This window comes from Triturus cristatus, chromosome 8, assembly GCF_964204655.1.
Source record: "Triturus cristatus chromosome 8, aTriCri1.1, whole genome shotgun sequence".
Taxonomy (NCBI): Eukaryota; Metazoa; Chordata; class Amphibia; order Caudata; family Salamandridae; genus Triturus; species Triturus cristatus.
In genome coordinates this window covers 1,449,453,176-1,449,468,661 of record NC_140591.1, presented here as the reverse complement: position 1 = coordinate 1,449,468,661, position 15,486 = coordinate 1,449,453,176, and the positions used below count along the sequence as shown (strand labels likewise).

At 44.4% G+C, this 15,486-nt stretch overlaps 1 protein-coding gene across 1 annotated transcript in view; it reads right to left on the bottom strand.

Moving 5' to 3' along the window:
* Nucleotides 1-15,486, bottom strand: part of TENM4 (teneurin transmembrane protein 4) — a 1,193,139-nt gene that overhangs the window by 626,157 nt on the left and 551,496 nt on the right. The window contains exon 6 of the mRNA XM_085623238.1: nt 311-580. Within this exon, the coding sequence (XP_085479364.1) occupies nt 311-580 (270 nt within the window). The remainder of the gene's footprint in view (nt 1-310; nt 581-15,486) is intronic.

The following is a 15,486-nucleotide window of genomic DNA, read 5'->3' as shown; positions in this document are numbered from 1 at the left end:
CTCACAAAGAACAACTGGGCCAGAAAATAGGAGCATGAGATCGAAGTTAACAGCAAAGAAGAAAAGACATCTTGAAAAAGCTGGACCCATATGGGAAGTAGGCTATTAGTGCTGGCTGCAGAGAAGGGACAGGATTCACAGAACAATGCTTATGTACTTCATGAAAAAGTAGGAAACATTGTGCAAGATCTTTCTGGACAAGGAATAGTACAACTGGAAATTACAATGGACTAGTAAGATGGAGCCATTTCTCATAGAACTTGTCACAATGCTAAAGGAAAGAACTTATTTCAGTGGGCCCGGCACTCACCATTATCTGTGTTGTCGTGCTCCGTATCCGTAAGCGTGAGATTAGAGTTGGCTCGGCTGGACAAGCAAGAGCTTCGGCCCGACTTGGAGCTTCGCCCCCAAAGCCTGACAGGGTGCTCTGGAGAGAGTACCATGTCCGCCTCAGTGTCGGCATCCGAGCCGGCGCTGATGGAATAGCCGCAGTGAGGCAGCCCGATGTCAGTCCTGTACAATGTTCCGTGGGGCGGGGTCACCTCAGTGAGCCCGAGGTCCCTCAGAGTGAAGTTGCCTCCTGTGGAAACAAAAGCGCAACATGGCGGTTACAGGAAGCCATTGCAATGCAGAAAGCATTTTAACCAAGAGGAGTTCTGCAGGAGTCATAGAGAGCGAAACCCAAAAAACATATTTTACTTGGCTTTATCCTATATGTGTATCTCTAAATCAAAAATGGTTTGGCATGTTAATTCTCAAGCCATTGTAACTCTAAATGTAACTTTGAGTGGGAGAGAGTGGGTAGTTCCTGGGTGGTGTGCAGAGGGTGTAGCTTAGGGGGGTGGGGGGTGTTTGTGCTGTTACACCCCCCCCCCCCAATAAATGCTCTTTCTGATAAACAGTTGGGTACAGATGTGTTTAGTTGGGCATGCTGAGATGTCTGTTGGATTTTTCCAGGAATTTTAACATACACCGAGTAAAACTCATACACACTCTCTGCCTCTCTGTTTTGAAAGTCCTCAAAAATGTTGCTTATTACAAAATATTGTGTTTTCTCTTTTAGTACTTATACCAATCCGCATTCCTCTCCCTTTCCACTGCCTCTTAGGCCCCTCTCATGAACCCTGCTTGGCATATAATATATCTTAACATTATATGCCAGCCTGATTGTTGGAAAATCTGAAACTAGCCCCTCTCCCCCAATCTTACTGGCCAAGCTACTCCCCTGGCAGTGCGCCCCTGGAAAGTTTCAGAACACCCACAAATTCGAGTTGTATTGACAAACTTTTTTTCTACCAAATTTGCATAGTGGAAAGGGTTGGAGATTTACTCCTGTCATGAGCAGTAGAAATTCCTTTACAGGGTGGAAAGGGTATCGGAATGCCCTCAAAATTGATTGCTAAAGGTGCAGGACGTTCTAATGAGGACATTTTTTTGAGTAAGTGTACAATATTTCACATTCTTCTTTAGAAGTTATGCGTTAAAATGTTATATTGAGAAGTGTTAATTTAGACAATGCAGAGTTAATGCCATTTGTATATAAGTCACAAAATACAAAGTGATCATCGAAAACTTTCAATACATAAAAATATAACAGCAATGAACACTTATACAACTCTAAACACAAACTCGATTGTCTCTAGTGCTTGCATAATAAATGCTAGTATTTCACTGTTTGTAAGAAAAAATGGTGAGTTGGCCCTGAGGGTATTAAAATATATGTATGTATTATTATTTGTAATGTATTTAACACATAAGTGACTGGAAGCAGATTGAGACATGTTGTGTGCTGCCTCGGTGGTAGTAATATATTTGTACACACTGCACTTACTTTTGTGTCGTAATGTAACAAGTGGTGTCATAGAGATTTATCCAGTAGATGGCTAAACAATTCTGTTGTCGTAACTCTTTTCCTCTTGGCCTGTAGAGGAGTGAAGTTATTTAAAAAACGAGAAACTTCCCAGCCCTCATACCTTGAAGGCTTCATTCCATCTAGGGCCTGTGCTTCCTAATGTGAGGTAAGATAGCAGCTCTGAAGCGCCACCTACTGGCCATTCCAAATTACTACAAAAAGCTGAAACAATGGCATTTCTTCACTGTATGGGGAGCTCTCCACCAGGTAAAAATAGAATGCCTGTTTCCTCGGAAAATTGAACATTGTTGCACCTTGCGTGATTGCATAGCGTAGTAAGGTGACTCGTAGTGCTGTTGAAAGCATCAGTTCAGCCTTGTCCGCATTTCCGAATAATGAATTTGTACTTTAGGCAAAGCCGTGCCCCTTGCCCTCCTGTGTGTCGAATGACCAGACCACTAGCAAAGGATTTTGTAAACAGATCACAATATGTCAGGTGACATCACCCTTTCTCCAGATTGGACACAACTGCGACCCACGAGTCTGCAAGAGATGTATACACCCTGGTGCTCCATGGCGTCATCAGCCATGCAGAAAATGGCCTATGTATTCATATCGAAGGTGGGAGTATTTTTGGGAAGTGGGGAAAGCTACGTGCTTTTGAGTTGTGATTTATGTCACTGCTCAGACTACTGCATGGATCAACTGAAGTCCACAAATGAGTAAGGGAGCATCTGTGTCCAGGATTTCAGATTGAATCAATGCTTGTGCTTACTGAATACTTTTCTATTAGAATGCGGTTGGTTCTCAATTCCTGGCTTGAGCTATGTCACTTAGGCATGAATCTGGTCGCTTCTCCTTTTCCCAGTAATGCTTTGCAGTAATAATGTTGACACGCTGGTCATTTTTGTCTCGGCTCATAACTTACGGACTGTTTATGAACTTAAGTGAAGCGGTAACCACAGGACTTTCTACTTTCTGATCTGTGTTGTTAGCCCTGTGTAAATATATATATATTATATATATATTACACCAAATGGCCCCAAGGAAAGCACACTGTTTCCCAGCGGGTGCCGGTATCGAGGACGGACCAGTCCCCGTATTAAATTCTTCACCAATTTCTTCTTCACAAGGAAGAAACCGCACACAGGAGATTGCAAGTAATCTTTTTTATTGCAAACGTGCAATTATCATCACCAAACCACCAACGCGTTTCAACCCCCACGGGTCTTGCTCACGGTACTGTGCGGTTTCTTCTTTGTGAAGAAGAAATTGGTGAAGAATATGTATATTATATATATATATATATATATATATATATATATATATATATATATATACATCATCTCTGAAGGTACATATGTATTGCATTAGGCACATAAAGTGAGTAGATTTGCAGAGGTTTACCCCTTGAATATAATCCACTTCTATGGGATTGTTCTGGAGGATTCTGTTGAGATGTGTTCGCAGATTTTCAATCTCCTGACATTACATGTGTCTCTTCCATTTCTCATTTGTTTTGTCCTAAGGGGAATTTGCTTCTGATTCGAGTGTCTGTGCCACATACTGAGATACTGTGTACGCAATTAATGGAGGCGCTTGTCTCTAACCAATGTTGCCTTAACGACACTGTTAGTTATGTCAGTGATGGATGACATGTAAGCTTCGAAGGTACATGTCATGCGGATCTGCTATCTCTGCCTGGTAGCAGATCCGCTCTGGCTGTTCTTGATGCACTGTTCAGTTCCCTGTCAATTTGCCTGCCTCATTCTTCTTTTCTTTTTGACAAAAATAAAATGAATGATGTGTGTTGGACTGTTCAATAATGGGGCATTCACCAGACAATATTATTTTATTATAGCGCATGCAATTGCCCTGTGGCATCCTGGCGTTAAGTTCAGAGAGCTTCTAATGAAGGCAGATGTTTACCACACAATAACCATGTTTTAAGCATTTTTACGGAATTTCACTATGTTGGTTTTACGTCTTCGTTGTAGAGACGTAGAGCGCCACTTTAACCTTATCTGGCATGAAAGAGATCGACCTGCTCATCCTAATTTTTGGAACCGGTCATAGATGGGCTGAGGACTGAGGAGGACCCCAATGATCTTCTAGGGGAGCACCGGCCGATCAGATGTTCAATGAATTCTGGTCCCTTACCACGAAGATCTTTGAATCCGATACTTTACATTATAATAGTCAAGTCCTGATCCTATCAATTCTCGTATAATAGGATAATGGGCCTTGTTAGGTATGTAAGGGAATATTTAGTAATGAAAGCCGGAAGCTGTCACTTTATTGATGTATAGAAGAAAGGTAAAACCATCATCAAAGATGCCCCGAGAGGTCTTGCAGACCGTACAGGTATTGGGCGGGCACCTAACCCCGCTGGCCGTCCAGTGAGAGGCAGAACCACCATGATCAGACCCTCCATTTTATCAGAAGCGGAGTCTTGCTCCCTCACCCGCTCCATCTAAGCCTAAGATTAAACATGTGCCATCTACATGGATGATGCTCATCAGCTGTGCAGATGGCACACAGTTAATTTGAAAGATGATGCTCCTGGATTAAATTTGCTAAGGAAGCCACATATAATCTTAATGGGGTGGGATTTAGGGACGATCCATGTGGAACTCCACAGTGTAATTGTCTTGCTAGAGGCCAATAGGGTGGCGTAATAACTGGCTATGATCTGAAAGGATGGAGTGAAACGATTGTAATACCTGGCCTCTGCTACCTTCTGCAGCTAGTCTGTCCACTAGAATCTCATGTACCATATGTGGAGGTACTGATTAACAAGATTTATTTTACTTTATTTGGGGTTTTTGTAAAGCACTATTAACTCTCCTGTAAAGGCTTCAGAGTGTTTTAAGGCATATGTAATTTTAAGGAGAGAATACAGTACCTTGACAAGAAAAAGTAGTAAAGAACTTGTTCGTCAACTGTTCGAGGACAGAGAGTACCAGCAGCTACCGGCAAATATGTCTACAAATGATGACAAGGCCTTAGAGAGAAGGCAAGAGGCCTGAAGATAAAGAAGGCAGAGCCAGTCTTTATTTACAGCTCAGATAGAAGCTTGTTTGCACTTATTTGTTCATTTCTATGACTTTGTTGTATATACATTTTTCCACATTGTCATATTTTCTCCATTAATTGTGGTTTTTAGAAACTGCCTGCTTGTCTTGGAGTATTCCATGCGTTGGATGCACTGAAAGCTACAGAATGACTCATGAAACTATTTAAGACGCTACTACCCTTCTGTCCACATAATGAAAACATCATGTATGAAAAGTTACTTAATGATAACGAATTCCTTTGTCTCTGCTGATAAAACCTCTCCAAGGTCCTATTTTTCATGTGCTCTCTTCGGAAATGATGATGTCTGTGAATAAGGTAGAGTAACAGCACAGGGTTTCTACTTTGTTACAGCTCAGGTCATGAGTGGACTGGGATGCCATGAACTGTCCATCTGCAAACAGCTGAGTTCAGACACTCAGACAACATCTACCCTCCAGTGGTGCATCTCTGAGGCAGCCATTAGTAGACATGTCCACAGCTACCCTCATCCTGCTCAACCTCTCTGCAGTATTCAACAGCCTCCCACAGCTCTCCCATCAGAAGACTCTGCAAGATCGGCATCAAAGGACCCACACTCAAATTGAATTGAATTGAATTGAAATTAAATTTATAAAGCGCAGCATATACCCGAAGGCGTCTTGGCGCTATACATGAAATTTGAGAACATGCAGAACATAAGGAAGGCCGCGCTCAGATTTAGAAGTTTTAGGCGATTTGTATAAATAGCCATGTTTTCAGGTCTTTCCTGAAATGGATCAAGGAGGGAGCTGATTTTAAGGTGATGGGTAACGTATTCCACAACCTACCTGCTGATGTAAAAATGCTCTTTCCTCCCGAAGGTAGCCTTTTTAAAAGGGGTGATTATCACGTTCCTAGCTGTTCCGGACCGCAGGGTTCTGTTAGGAACATACCACTTCAGTCTATTTCTAAACTGTGTAGGTCCAAAACCGTGCAGTGATATAAAAACCAGGCATAAGACTTTAAACTGACATCTCTGTCTGACTGGGAGCCAATGTAATTGTCTTATGGCTTCTTTGGCAGAGACATTCTTTGGAATGTTCAAGATGAGGCGTGCTGCCGCATTCTGTACAATCTGGAGCCTGTTAAGCAGGCCTAAGTTGGTGGTAAGGTAGAGGCCATTGCAAATGATGGCCTCTGTCTTAGTTGCATTCAATTTTAGACAGTTGACATCCATCCAATCGCTCACATTCTTCATGCAGTTCTTAAAGGCTTCACCCTGGTGTTTTTCTTCATTTGTTAAAGACACCACAATCTGTGTATCGTCAGCATAGGAAGCTAAGACGAAACCAGCTTCTTTTATTATTGAGGCAAGTGGCGCAACATATAAATTAAAAAGTGTGGGGCTCAGGGCAGAGCCCTGTGGAACTCCACAAGGTAAAGAGAATTGTTTAGAGGTTGCTGATCCCCTTGCTACGTTAAGTTGCCGATTGGTTAAAAAGGATTTTAGGAGTTCTAGTGCCATGCCTTTTATTCCTGCTTCTTGCATTCGGGCAGCAAAGATCTCATGGCTGACCGTGTCGAAGGTCGCCGAGAGGTCAAGCAACACCAAGGTGGCCGTGCCTCCTTCGTCTAGAATTGACCGAATATCCTCAGTAGCGGTGATTAAGGCTGATTCGGTGCTGTGAAATTTCCTGAAACCATGTTGTTTTTCATCCAGTAAGCCAGAGAAATCAATGTATTGAGTAATTTGTTTATTCATTAACTTCTCAATACATTTGGCAGCGAAGGGTAATCTTGCGATAGGGCGATAGTTACCGACTTCTGAACTATCAAGATCAACTTCCTTCAAGAGAGGGAGAATTGAGGTCCGTTTCCATTCAGTGGGAAAAATTCCACTGGTGAATACTGTGTTAATGATAGAGCCCAGATACACTACCATTTGTGTAGGGATCAAATGCATTATACTGGGTGGGCAGGGATCATATGGAGAGCCTGATTTAACTGATAGAATAAGGTCTGATATTTGTTCAACTGAGGACATTATAAAGTCGGATAAGCCAGTTAGGTCATTCTTGGAGTAGGTATTATAGTTACTCTGCCGGACGATGCTTGTGAAGTTATCATAAATGTCAGTCACCTTTTTTTGAAAAAAGTTAGCCAACTCATTACAAAAGTCCTGACTTGCTTCATTATGACAGCCCTTATTGGGTTTAGTCAATTCGTTGACTACCGAAAAGAGAGTTTTATTGGTATCACAGGCATTACTTATTTCTTCAGTAAAATAGTCTGACTTGGCCTTTAACATAACTTTTTTGTGTTTAGCAATTTTCACTTTGTATGCTATTTTCTCCTCCACCTCGTAGTTCCTTCTCCATTTTTGTTCCTGTCTCCGACATTCCTGTCTAGATAAACGTACATTCTTATTATACCGAGGTTGAGACAGCTTCCTTTCTTTTTTTAATGTACGGGAAATGGGGGTTATATTATCTAGCATGGTATTTAGCCAACATGAGAAAATTTCCATATTGCGGTCTGCGGCTGCATTCACCTCAAGTTGGCAGGGAGTGGTGGCAATCGCCTCTGTCAAAGCGTGTGTCTTAATTTTGTGCTAGGCTCTACTAGTAGTATATAATGTCATCGGTCTATGTTGTCCTAATTTTGTGGCCAACATGGACCAGGTAACCACCCAATGATCTGACCACGTTATTGGGTGCACATGGATCTGCTCCTTCCTCATCGGAAGAATCTAAAAAGCCAGACTGCCATTCTTCACATCGGAGTCCAAGAACCTGATCTGCAGAGTCCCTCAGGGACCATTCCTCAGCCCTACCCTTTTCAACGTCCACATGACACCTCTCTTCAACACCATCCGATCCCAGGGCATGGAGATCATCTCCTACGCCATAGCACACAAGTCATCATCTCCCTGATGGACAACACTAGCACCGGCGGAACCAACTTGACCATGACCATGGTAGCAGACTGGACGAGAACCAACTGTCTGAAACTTTACTCCAACAAGACAGAAGTACTGGTCTTCAGAAGCAAGATCTTCCAATGGGACGGCACCTGGTGGCCAACTGAGCTAGGACCAACACCAACCAGCCACGCTAAAAACCTGGACAACAAACTCAATATGATGGCACAAGTCAATGCAGAGAGCACTGCCTGCTTCCACGCTCTATGCATGCTCCAAAAGATCTTCAAATGGCTGCACAGAACATCCAACGAACAGTCACGCAAGCACTCATCACTAGCAGACTTGACCATGGCAATGCACTCCACGCCGGAATCTCCAATCAGCTCACGCAGAGACTCCAGGCCATCCAGAACATCGGGGCAAGACTCATCCTAAACCGACCATGATGCACCGACATCTCAACTCACCTCTGAGAGCTCCTCTGGTTCCCGATTCACAAATGCAGCGAATTCAAACTCCTCATGCACACATACAAAGTTTTGCACAACACTGAACAAGCATACCTGAACAGTCGAATACACTTCCAGCCAGTCACCTATGCTCAAGACTCACCCTCACTCGTACCCCCAACATTTGCAAAAGCACAGCAGGAAGGTGCACGTTCTCCTACATCACAACGAAAACTTGGAACAAACTTCCTCGGCAAGGGCATAACACAGGCCGCCGCAGCCCCCACTGTGCGGAGGGCCCCCAAGCTCCAGGGGACCCCCTCAGCACAGTACTTTGGGCGAGAGCTCCTGATTGAGTACTGAGGGGGCCCCCATGTACCTTGCAGGGGGGGGCGCCCTCAAGTTTCATTATACCAGTGTTCCTCAGCACATCAGAGCCTCTTTCTCACTTCTTGAGCTCCGGAACAAACTGAAGACCTGGCTATCCGCATAACCATGAAGGGTCTGTTGCCTTAGCTCTAGCGCCTGGATACCCTCACGGGTGATTAGTGTGTCTGCCCATCAGCATAGCATCACATAGCACTGTGGGAGAGATGCTGCAGCAGAGCAGTGCTCGGCTCCCTCTTTGCATGTGCGATAAAGCATTGTTGTATTGTACTGGCCCTATTGCAAGACCCCTGAGCTTGGCGGGGATGGTGGAGAGGGGCTGAAGGAATGCAAGTGGTGGTGATGTGATCTAGTGGCCCGATTCTTTTCCCGGTGGTAGCACTAGACCAAACACTGTGATTCTGAGCACATAATGCAAGGATAGCAGCCGCCATCAGCCTGTGCCCAAAACTGTAAATATTTGTAATGTAAACACATATGAATACATGCAAATTATATACAATGCACTGCTGTTACATGGCTCCATCCATTACCAATCGCTGCCACCACTGATCTGTTTAGCCAGTCTGTCTATAATTTAACATGCAGCCTTGCTAGTATGGACGGCGGCGGTTCTGGAGAAAGGCTGTGTTTACTAATGCAGGCCCTACAGCAGCAGGGACCAGCCCTGGAGACTTTGATGCAACCTATTAGGTTAATAGCCCGCGCGCCACTGCTCCCCGTGCCCTCTCATGCATCACCCCCCAGGCTTCTCTGACCTAAATACATGCCTTTACACTCGGCTGCACCAACTCTCACATGCCACCTCTGCGGCCACTCTTCCAGGGCTCTCAAATGCCCCTCGTTTTGCACTTCCTTGACTTGATGACGGTTCCTGTTTTTGAAAGAATAATGGGAGCATGGATGGGAAGCCATTAAAAGCAGGCGGTGTGAATCTTTAATTGGAATGTGCTGCTGCCGTCTCATCACCTTTGCAGCTTAAGGAGAGATGTCATTTATTCAATTACGTCTAGTTACCTGAATGAAAGTGTGTCCGAACCCACTGTGCCGGAAGTGATATCGCTTTTTTCGACATATATGCCACCCTGACTCACCATAGATTAATATTGAACTTATGTGATATAACAACATTCTGGGCCTTATTTATGAGGCCCGTTACGTCGCCGGAACGTCACTTTTTGTGACGTCCTGTGGCGCACGGAACGTCACTTTTTGTGACATCCTGTGGTGCAGGAGCCTGTTCCATATTTACGTGGCAGCACCATGCTTCTTTTTTGGGCGTTATACTGCCTCATTAATAGCGTCCCCTTTAATGCAGTTTTCGGCATTAAAGAGGCGTGCAATGGGTGTTGCTAGGGGCGTTCCCAGCAACATCCGTGGCTTTTTGACACTGCCCCAGATTTACGAGAAATCGTAACTCTGAGGCCATGCCAAAACCTTACGCCTCCCCAGGGGAGGCGTAAGGGAGGCACAACGAGGAGAAATATCTTTATTTCTCCTTGTTTTTTTCTCATTCAATGTGTCCTGCATTCTGCAGCACACATAGAAAGAGAAAAAGGCCTCTTGTGATTGTTTTTGTACAGGAAGGTTTCCCTTCCGGCACACAAATGATCATCCCCGCAACGCAGGCACCCTTGCAGCAGGGTGCAAAGGTGCCTGCGTTGGCGCACGGCAGCCCATTGAGCACCGGCGCAGGGGGAAAGGACAGGAGTGCGACATATCTGATAGATACGGTGCATTCCTGCCCTTTTCTTTTGCCATAGGGCAGCGTAGTAGGAAGGCCTGCGGCACTTCCCCACGGCAAAACCTCATAAATGAGGCCCTCTATGCAGACTTCATTCATCATGTTGTAAGTATTTAATTCCTAAAAAAAGTATTTAATTTGAAAATTATGCCAAGATAGCACCTGACAAAAAAAATACAACCTTTTTTTTAAAAAAAAGCAGCCTCAGCTTTGAGTATCTCACTATGAAAGGAACAGAGTCACTAGGACAAAGCTCCGGACAAGATGCAGAACGACTAACCTGGTCTAAACATGGAGAAGTGGCACAACTCCATTTAACTAAGAGGAGACATGTTGGAACCAACATCCTGCAATATTATTTTTGAGTAACAGCAGAACACAAGAACAAGAAGCTTTGGACATACCTGGCTTGTGTAGCCCAGTCATATAAGAGCCCTGAGGAAGACCTCATTGAACGTTGGTCCTCTTTGAGACCGAAACACCAAGGCCTCACAGTGGAGTTCTTTGGTGCCATTTCTATGGACTGGTTAAGGTTAAGAACCTGATTTATGGACAATTTGAACGTACCCCTGAATGGTATTTGATTAAATGAATTCTTTCTCTAGAATATAAGTACATTTATTGTGATGTGTGTACATCTATATGGGGAGTGATGTACTCTAATCAGTTGGTAATGACTAAATAACGCATTTAACATGAAGAACATTTGGCGAGGAAACCCTGTTAGTTTTTGGTACAGTAAGATCATTCATAGAAGAGAACTTCTGTTATATGTGTGTGCAATTGTCAAAATGTTCTTTCAATTGTTTGTTGGCTGATATCTTGGCATAATTTTCAAATTATTAAACACTCTTTTTCTGAATTTAATACTGGCAGCATGGTGAATGAATTCTGCATGTTGTTATAACACATAATTTAAATATTAATTTATGATCAATCAATCAGGGGATTCTAAAGCGCGCTACTCACCCGTGAGGGTCTCAAGGCGTTGGGGAGGGGCCAGGGGGTGGGGTGGGCAGCTCCGGGTCAGTCGAAAAGCCAGGTCTTGAGTCTCTTCCTGAAGGTGTGTAGGGTGGGGGAGAGTCTGATGTTGACTGGGAGCTTGTTCCAGGCCTTGGCTGCGACCTAGGAGAAGGCTCTTCCACCTGCTCTGGAGCTGCGGATGCGCAGGCTCTCTGCTAGGGCAAGGTCGGCGGAGCAGAGGTTTCTTTTGGGTACATGGAAGGTGACTCTTTGGTTGAGGTATTTGGGTCTGATGTTGTGGAGGGATTTGTAGGTGTGGGTGAGTAGCTTGAAGGTTACTCTCTTCTCGACGGAGAGCCAGTGGAGGTTACGCAGGTGTTGGGTCATGTGCTCATGTCTTGGGGTGACGAGGACGAGTCTGGCTGTGGTGTTCTGGGTGGTCTGTAGTTTGTGTAGCAGGGATTTGTTGATTCCAGCGTAAAGGGTGTTTCCGTTGTCCAGTCTGCTAGTTAGGAGTGTGTGGGTCACAGTCTTTCTGGCTTCGGGAGGATCCACTTGAAGGTCTTGTGGAGGATGCGTAGGGAGTTGAAATAGGTGGAGGCGATGGCGTTGATCTGGCGAGTCATGGTGAGGGAGGAGTCTAGAATGATGCCGAGATTCCGGGCGCGGTCCATCGGGGCGGGGTGAGTAAGGGTAGCATATACAATGTTGCCAAATTGTGGAACAACCTCCCCACCTCCCCAATTCCCTGAGGTTGACCTCGAACAAACTATTGTTCCGTAAATTACTCAAAACATGACTATTCCAGAATAGCCCCCTCTGATTCCTTGTAGAGTTGCCTTGCACTACCTGCGCTGGGAAGCCTAAGGGTAGCAATGCGCTGTATAAGTGCAAATAGACTAAAATGGAATGTTGATACGTTTATTTGGATCCCGACCTCCACTCTCTTGAATAAGGTCCGTTCCCATCTTTTCTGAACAGGAACTCATATGATTCCAGTGCTGGGGTATGTAAGGCAAAGTCATAAGGTTAGCCGACAGGTACAACCCACAAAAGAAGTCTGCCCTGTGCCGCATTGAGAAGATCGCATTACCCAGATAGCATTAGTTGGTTCTTAACAATGTTCCAGTGGGTCTGAGCTGCAGAAGCGCTATACATTGCACACTACTGGATGGCAATTATCGCTGCCTATATACGCCTTTGACGGACTCTGATCCTTATGTCAGAATATTGCACTCAGAATTATGGTCTGGCATAAACGCTGTACTCTAAATATCACTTTACAAAACATTGCAGCAATGGGTGCAGATGTTCTATTATTAACTCCAATGTGCTGATGTGCATGTAAAGGACTTAACAACCAACCTTCACACACTGACGGCCCTGGTGCATTTACTCAAGGTCAAAGTCGCGCAACAGGACCCTGAGGGACACAGGGTAAGGGGGAACAGTGACTGAAAGGGAAGAGAGGGATTCACCCCACGCGTTTTGTTTAAGGGGGACAGAGTCAGACCTTCCTATCACAGGTTCTCGGTTAAGGTTGGTACTATGCATATTAAAGACAGAGGGGCCGATTCACAAACTGTGTTTTGTCGCACGTTGAGTAGTGCTACAATAGTACTACAAATGCTCTACAAAATGCTATTCACAAATGTATTTGCGGAGGTTCCTCCTCTGCCTCTCCTATCTTTCTCTGTGTGAGAGCTACGCCCTGACGTCACAGTCTCTGCAGAAGTAAGTACACATTTTAGTAGTAAAGGTGGGAGACATAGGGGAGTGGCATTACAATTACTGGGATTAGGGAGGCATAAAGATGAATTTTAAGAGGATTAGGGAGGGATATGCACCCTCCCACAAAAGTGTAAGCCCATTGCTATTCACAAAAACTCACATCTCATCCCACCTCCGAGAACTCTACTGGCTTTCCATTCATAAACGCAGTGAATTCAAACTCCTCACATACACATATAAGGCTTGGCACAACACTGGGCCAGCATACCCTGAGCAGCAGCATGCACTTTCACCAGCCTGCTAGACACTTCCACTCAGCCTCACTCTCACCTGCAAACACGTCACACGTTCACAAAATAAGACAAGGAGGTCGCTCGTTCTTCCGCATAGCACCCAAAACATGGAAAAACCTCCCACAACACATCAGAGCCTCCTCCTCCCTTCTGGAGTTTCACCAGAAGCTGAAGTCCTGGCTCTTTGAATAACTCATCTGCGGCCAGACACCCACACACCTGCACAAGCTCCTGGATAACCTTGCGGGTGATTAGTGCACTATACAAAGCAACATAACATAACAAACCGCTGCAGTGAGTCTAGTACCACACAAGGGCAACCACTGGTACTGCAGCACCCTGCTATAGAAAATAATGCAGACAAGGACGTAAAATAAAACAACATACTAACTTCCACTCTTAAATTTGGTCTCCCCTCTTCACGTGTATGTAGTAATGTTACTCAAAAGTGTAAGAGTAAACTTACTGATAAGTGTGAGTTACCTTTGTGACTAGCCACGCATGTCTGCTCCTATGCACAAGTGAGATGGGAGGACAGATAAAGAGATGAGTAGCCAAGGCCTTGGTTCAAAAGTGCTGCCCCATCAATAACAGGTTCATCATGGAGGGCACAAGATATATCTCGCTGAACTTCCTTCCTCCCCACATTGAGAATCATTGCTGAAAGTCACCTTTGTTTTAATTGGACACGCACTACACACCAAATGAATGATTCAGGGTTTGCAGGTCTGCCAAGTTCATGTTTGATTTAATAAAGAAAACGAGAAGAAATCTATTGACTCTGGACTTCCTGGTGTGCCAACAGCCACAAAGTGTTTTTACAAAGTGAAGACAAGCAATTGCTCTGCTTCTATCCAGATACCGAAACACTCTGTTAAACATGTATTTGAGATGCATGCACTATTGGAATCCCTGATTAAAATGAGACCTGTAGCTCCTGCTTCATTGGACATGGTGCTGCTTGGTTTGATAGATGCTTGCATGCTTCTCCAGTCACTTTTTGGCAGAGTGCTGTCACTAAGTGCACTACCTCCACTAGGTAGCACTCACACTCTTCCCTGGAACCATGCAGTCTCTGCAAAGGGATTTGTAGTCTATTTTTTTAGATGAACAATGTGACCCAAGTTCTTAGTACATAAACTTTGCACTGGTCCAATAAACATGATCCCCACTTTTGCATTATTTCTTTTGCTTTTGTAAAGTGGAATGGGGCAAACAGATTGACCTTCACCCATATAACAGACACGGTTTCCAACCAGTGCAGAAATGGAATAAACACCATGTCTAACACTCATATTGCTATTAGAGAATAACATACATTATTATTGTGCCATTGGCCCCATTTAAAGCCATGCTGACCTGCTTGCACATTTTCCTGGTCTGCTTAATGTGTATCCTCTTGTTGGCAGTCAGCGGTCTCTTTGGAAATGTTCGCCTTTCAATGAGAAATGCAAAATGTGGACACCATGTTTTCCCTCAACCACCGTGAGAGTGACAAACACACCTCTCACCAGGTTATGCATTGACTGGAACTGGTGGAAGCGGGTTGTAGTTCAGGGGTAAGGCCTCTTTATTTGCACCACTGGTGGAGGGGTTACCCTCTAAAGATACAACCGGTCCCCTAAAAGTGAGGTCCTAGATTTTCATCAACTGTGAAAGTGTGAATCAAACTATCGTATCCGGAGATCGTGTAATGAATGATGTGTGTTCCTTTGAGATACATTGTGCATGGCTGTACAAGATGGCTGTTTCCGTGAAGGTTGTCTTATCTACAGGGTGAACGACACAGGCTAGTTGACATTTTGTTTAAGGTTTCCCTCCCTGATACTGGAGTTGCCTGGTGGGGAAAATCAGAAACACAAATAGTAGTCAGGGAGCAAAGAATGTGTTCTAGCTTGGCATGGATGGCACTGTGCTAATCCTGTACTTAAAAACGTTGCTAGAAAAACAGGAATTTAAGGTGAGCAGATTTAGAGTGTCACTGGTGTTGTAGGCTGCTCTATACAGGAGCTGCTCTCCACCTAAACTTAGGAACTACCCAGAGTTCTCTGCTTCTTTTAGCATAATTTATGTGGCACTCTAACCCTGAGAGGGCATTGCTTTGACTT